The sequence below is a fragment of the Rousettus aegyptiacus genome, unplaced genomic scaffold (genome assembly GCF_014176215.1).
Source record: "Rousettus aegyptiacus isolate mRouAeg1 unplaced genomic scaffold, mRouAeg1.p scaffold_m13_p_9, whole genome shotgun sequence".
Lineage (NCBI taxonomy): Eukaryota > Metazoa > Chordata > Mammalia > Chiroptera > Pteropodidae > Rousettus > Rousettus aegyptiacus.
The window spans coordinates 39,779,757-39,785,756 of record NW_023416312.1 but is presented as its reverse complement, the minus strand read 5'-3'; the positions used below and the strand labels follow the sequence as shown (position 1 = coordinate 39,785,756).

Sequence of the window (6,000 nt, the reverse complement as noted above, 5' to 3'; positions counted from 1 at the left end):
TTTATAGTCTTTGGCCAAGGGAGTAAAAATGCATGTTTTCTTCAGTTAGTATTTTACATATAAAATTCAATGTCATACTGAATTCAGGATAATCCACAAATCCAAAAGTTGATATAATTACAGAAAGCCAAAAGCAGAGGCTTCTGATAGTTAGAAAAGTGAAAAACCATATTTCACAGATCCTTTATTTTGCATCATAAATATCTCAAAAATGCTGAAAAGGGAGAGGGAGATGGGGTAAAAGGGGTCAAAAATATGTGGAGACAGAAAAAAATCTAATATGGGAGGGGAACACACACATAATATGTATATGGCTTACTGTTAAAAATGCTGAAAAATCTAAAGGTTGAATTAAATGTGCCAAGGCAGCCAAGAACTATCTAGTCTTCAGACATCCTAGGAGTACATTTGATAGGACCACTCTTACCTTGGGTCTGGTGGCACCCTAAATTCTCTTGGTAGGAGTGAAAATAATGCCAATTCCAAATACAAACATAAAAGGGAGATAGAAAGTAGTAGGCATAACCAAGATCTAGATTTTAGCTCAGTGATAACCTAAAATAACTCTGTAAACATTTACTTATGATCTATAATTTCAGCCTACTATAAAGATGACTTCCAGGTGATAATGTTGCCGAATTTCACTAAATGTTGCCAAATTTTCCTTTCATATTACTTCATACAGAAAAACTAAGAAGTTGTATCACATTTAGATTTTAATATTAACACAAAGGTTAAATAAAAGTGATCAAGCCTGAATTCATTCATGAAAGAAACCTACAATGAAGGTTTCAAATATACTTTATTTCTTTAATTATGCCATATTTTAATGGGTACACAGCACTTTCACTTGGCATCAATCATGAGTTGGTTTTGAAACAATTCAGTATGACACCAGCTGGGATGATTACTGATCTCTCCATTCCTTTGGGGTGACTCTCCCAACAGGGGACAGGTTCCATTCTATTCCAATTTGTGTTGCTGTCTGTAAGAATTAAAATGAAGTCAGTTATATGTTTAAATTGGAGTCCAATCTCCCTTGGAGACTATTTCTTAAGAGTGACAAAGGTATTCCGCTCTATAGGTAAAAAAACACAGAAACTCGAGTGGGATATAGTGCACTCCCTATCGGCAAACATAATTGCTATCCTAATTCCCTAAAGCAATGCTGTTCAATAAAACTTCCTGAGATAAAGGAAATATATCTACCAGCATTGGCCAAAACAGTAGCCACTAGCCACATACAGTTATCGAACAACTGAACCGAATCTCTTATTTTCTTTAACTCGAGTTTATATTACATTTTTAATACTACCTCCTCAAAATGTTGCTTCACTCAAACACAACTACCTAAATATTGCCAAAGAGCACTTCGGTAATATGCCTTTATTAAGAACCTCATCTCCAAAATTGCCCCAATTATACATTTGTTCAACATCTATTTACTCTAAGTACACATGCTTATTTTAGTAGTATATCTGATTTCAGGAAGATCAAAATAAAAATGAAAAATGCCTATTAATAGTGTCTTTGTTTATTAAGGCATGTTGATTAATATCTTTTATTAATATCTTTTAAAGTCAATTTATATATTTATTATAACTTCAAGACTCCTACTTTTAACCAGTAAGTAGTGACAAGTAGATTGACAAAGGTAAAAGCAAGTCATTTTATATCTCATCCTTCAGAAATATACTCAGTTTTGATGGCAGAATTTAGAAGAAAAACTAATTAAGTGAAGGAAGGCCTCCCAGACGGTGAAAACCCCTGGAAACCACATAACAAAAAATGATTGACAAAAATAAGGATGTTTAATATAAAAGAGAAGATCCAGGACACATGATAGTAATTTTCTAACATCTAATGGTTGATACCTGGAAAGGAGATCAGAATTTCTGTGTTGCAATGGAATTATGGGTAGAATATGGAGGCAGATTTTTAACTCAATGTAGGATCCTTAAACAGCTATACAACATGGAAAGGGCTGCTTTGTGATCCAGTATGCAGCCTATTATTGTAAATGTTAAGAAGAGATAATGGATCAATACTAAATGTTGAAAAAAATTTCCTGCACTGGGTGGGTGATTACATTAGAAAATCTCTAAAGTCCCTCCTAACTAGAAATGTATAGTACTGTGTGAAAACATTTTGAATATGTGAGCTTCGTGGGAACAAAAAACATCTAAACCAGAAATTATGAATCAATAATACTTACATATGTCCATGTAGCAACACAGAAAGTGGCTCCACAAGCTAATACAGCATTGCCATATTTGTCATGGAAATCAGGTGTCCGTTTCTGGTGGATCTGCCTTGCCATTGTTTGCTGAATGCTTTGAACTTAAAGAAAAAAATACATACAGAAGCATATCTATGAATTATCAGGAAAAGAGAACATATGTGATTGATATTGCTAATCAAGAAAGACAAGGAAGTTAACTTTACAGTACTATGCAGTTCAATAAAATGTTAAAAAAATATACTGTAGCTAAAAGTAACACACTTTGAAAGTCCTCAAAAATTAGATGAATTGACAGATGGATAGACATGTGAAAATAATATATGGCAAAATGTTAACTGTAGAATCTATGTGGAGGGTATATGGATGTCCACCATACAATGATTCCAACTTTTATGTATGTCTGAAAGTTTTCATAATAAATCTTGCAGGGCATGGGTAGCGAAGAACAGGTGATGTAACATTCACCACAAATCATATTTGTATAACCTCCTATTCATTAATTTGAGTATTTATGACATATATTTTCACTAAAATTTAGCAGTGCTCAACAACTTACAACAGAAAAGGGTGAATAAACTCAAAATGAACTTTAAGGTCATAAACCTTAAAATTAAAAAAAAAACCCCTCCAAAACCTAGAGTAATCTTGATTTTTTAAAAAATTACTAATCACCATGCTAAAAGAGGTAAATGAAAATGTGTAAGAGACAGACTCTGTCCTTAGGTATCTTCCAGTCTAGAGGAGGATATCAGACATGTAGACTCAAAACACTATAATATAAGGAAGTAGAATGTTAGTTAAGCATTTTGAATATCAGGTAGGATTTAGTTATGTAGACATGGGAAAGGGGAATATGAAAAATGGTAGCGACAGAAGATCCCAGTGTACTAGAAAACTAATTAATTTGGATGAAGGATGAGATATGTATACAAATAACAGGGGATAAAACTAGAAAGGATCACAGAAGTCTACTTTTTTGGTAAAGGTTTTTGAGCAGAATGACAACATTAGAACTTTGCTTTTACTATTATTTTAGTAGAAACAGTTTTTAAACTGCCTTTGGAGATGCTCAAGAGGGCTTGGGAAAGAGTCCAGACTGGAAAATGCAATTTCCACCTGTTTTTTCTTTCCAATAATTTCCATTTTTCAATTACAGTTGGCATTCAATTTATTAGTTTCAAGTGTACAGCATAATGGTTAGACATTTATTTAACTTATGAAGTGTTCTCCCCATTAGTCTAGTACCCACCTGACACCATACATAGTTATTAAAATATTATTGACTATATTCCCTATACTGTACTTTACACTTTACATCCCCATGACTATTTTGTAACTGCCGACTTGTACTTATGAATCCTTTTCACCTTTTTCATCCAGCCCCCAACCCTCCTCCTAACTGTCGACCATCAGTTTGTTCTCTGTAACTATGACACTGTTCATGTTATTTGTTCATTCCAGCTGTTTTTATAATTCCCCTCCAATCTACATAGGCCTTTATTGTTTCAGAGCCTCCAAAGGTACTCATGTACTAACAGAAAGCATATTAAAGAACAGCAATCTTGCCCATTCACTAGCACTTAAGAATAGAATTTCTTCTATAAGATACAATAAGTTATTTCAGGATAGTTATTTGCCTATTAATGTTTTTTTCTCAACTGCTTCACAATTTTCTTTTCGCCTTTAGTCACACTTGGGATGCGCAAATTTTCAAACATTTCATAATATATTCTGCTCTAGAGCAGTTAAAAAATGAGTTTGTAAATTCCACACACACATACACACACCAAAAAACCCTTCCCCGAGTTACAAGGCCCTACCTGCTCAAAGGGCAAAGAAATTAAGATTACCGAACAATTCTAAAACATCTCCTGACTTCAATACTCAGGTCGCCCAAGTGGATTTCCTTAGACCTCTCCTCTGTGACAAGAAATGGTTTAGTTACCGCCTATTGGTAATCTGATATAACCTGCAAGAACTCTATGAGGTAGATTTACTAAACCCCTTTTACACAGGAGGAAAACGAGGTTCAGAGAGGTTAAATCATTTGCCTAATGTGAAAGAGATAAGAGCTAGGGCTTTAGGATTATGAGAACAGTCAGGCAACTACTTTTTGGTTGTCAAATCTGCTTGAGTGTTCAGAACAGATCTAGTAATATCTCCAATTACTCTGTAAACTGAAAATAATATGACTCAAAAAGCTAAAGGATAATACCTTACAGTCACTTTCATTGTTCAAAAAACTCACTTTACTCAAGGTGGCCTTCAGTGCAAATCGAGCATGGAAATGACTTCTCTCTTTCAATGCATTCTCAATACATAACGCTGTTCTTAAAATTTCCCCGCACCTGCCTAATTCTTAGATAAGATAAAAATAATCACAATTGCTTTCGTGGCAGCTACTAACCCACAAACATAAAAGCTGCAGGGGCTTCCATTTAGGTTATCTCCCTGCGATGAAACCAGATGAACAACTAGATTTATAGTTTCCTTCTGTTATGGTTATAGGAATTGAAGAGAAGACTCTTCCCTTTTGGGGTAAATGTATCCCCAAAGCTAAAAATTAACAAAATTACCTAAGGAACAAGAGGTGTCCACCAAGTGTGTACGTCCCTGAAATTGTTAGATTACTCAATAAAAAAAACAGGGCTAGGCTATGACGCCGGTAATAGAGAACTGTGAATCTCAACAGAATCACAGAGTGATTAAGTTAATGCTAAGGACTTCTTCCCAATAGCTTGGGGCGAGGAAGGAGACTAAGCATTTAGAATTACAAGGTCGGGATGAGGCTGGAGGGAAAGGGCACGAGCGACCACGAGGACGAGCGGATAAAAGGCGATTGAAAATTATTTGCTCACAATTTTTGCTCACCTCGGAGACGACTTAGGGCGTTTTTGGCCAAGGGAAACATCGTGAAGCCGAAGACAGCACTGCGGCAACTGCAGCTACTGCGTCGTTGAACCTTGGCGTTAAATACCCTTGCAAAGACGCCTGAAAAACAAAATGGCCTCCGCCAGAGCATTTTAATGAGACGTAATGAAATCACGCGAGATCTGTAAAAAACCTACAGAAATCGCAACCTTCCTTGCAACGCGGAAAGATTAAGGCCTTTTGGGAAATGTAGTTTCACACTTTATAAATGACGCATAATGGTATTTACTGAAGGTTGAGAGACAACCCCCCTCATCTTTGATACCAGGTGTAGTACTCCATGGAGGAGAGCTGAGACCTTGATTTTCGACTGAGTCATCAATGGCACCAGCTTGGAGATAACAGTGTTTCAGAGGCTTGAGCTGGTATCTCGCTCCACGCTGTTCTTTCTGTTCCCCTCAAACTTTCCTCACTTCAATTTTTTTGTTTCCTATTATTACATACTAAGTCGTTTAACTTGTAATTTTGAAATAATTTCAAATTTAGAGAAAAGTTACAAGAATAGTAAAAAGAATTCGTAATATGTGGATAAATGTGTGATGAAGCAATTTAACAGATTGTTGATTGTAAAATCTTGGTGGGTGTTAAGGGTACAATTCTTTGACTTTTTTCTGTATGTTTGGATGTTTTCAGAATAAAACTGGTAGTGGGGAAGAACAGGTTACAACACTGGGTAATATTTTATCCCATGTGTTCTGTGTGTGTGTGTGTGTGTGTGTGTGTGTGTGTGCGCGCGCGCGCGTGTGTGTATGCACGTTTTTTTCTGAACCATTTGAGAATAACTTGCATGCAGCATGTGCTTTTTCCTATTAATACTTCAGTGTTCA

The 6,000-nt window shown here is 35.6% G+C and overlaps 1 protein-coding gene across 1 annotated transcript; it reads right to left on the bottom strand.

The window, feature by feature from the left end:
* Positions 1–783: 783 nt before the first annotated feature.
* LOC107503849 (cytochrome c oxidase subunit 7B, mitochondrial) lies at positions 784–5,269 on the bottom strand. Its single transcript, XM_016132645.2, has 3 exons — positions 5,114–5,269; positions 2,216–2,340; positions 784–985 (listed from the first exon to the last, which is right to left on the bottom strand). The coding sequence occupies exons 1-3, from the start codon at positions 5,262–5,264 to the stop codon at positions 908–910; spliced, it is 354 nt and encodes a 117-aa protein (XP_015988131.2). The 5' UTR covers positions 5,265–5,269; the 3' UTR covers positions 784–907.
* Between the last annotated feature and the right edge of the window lie 731 nt (positions 5,270–6,000).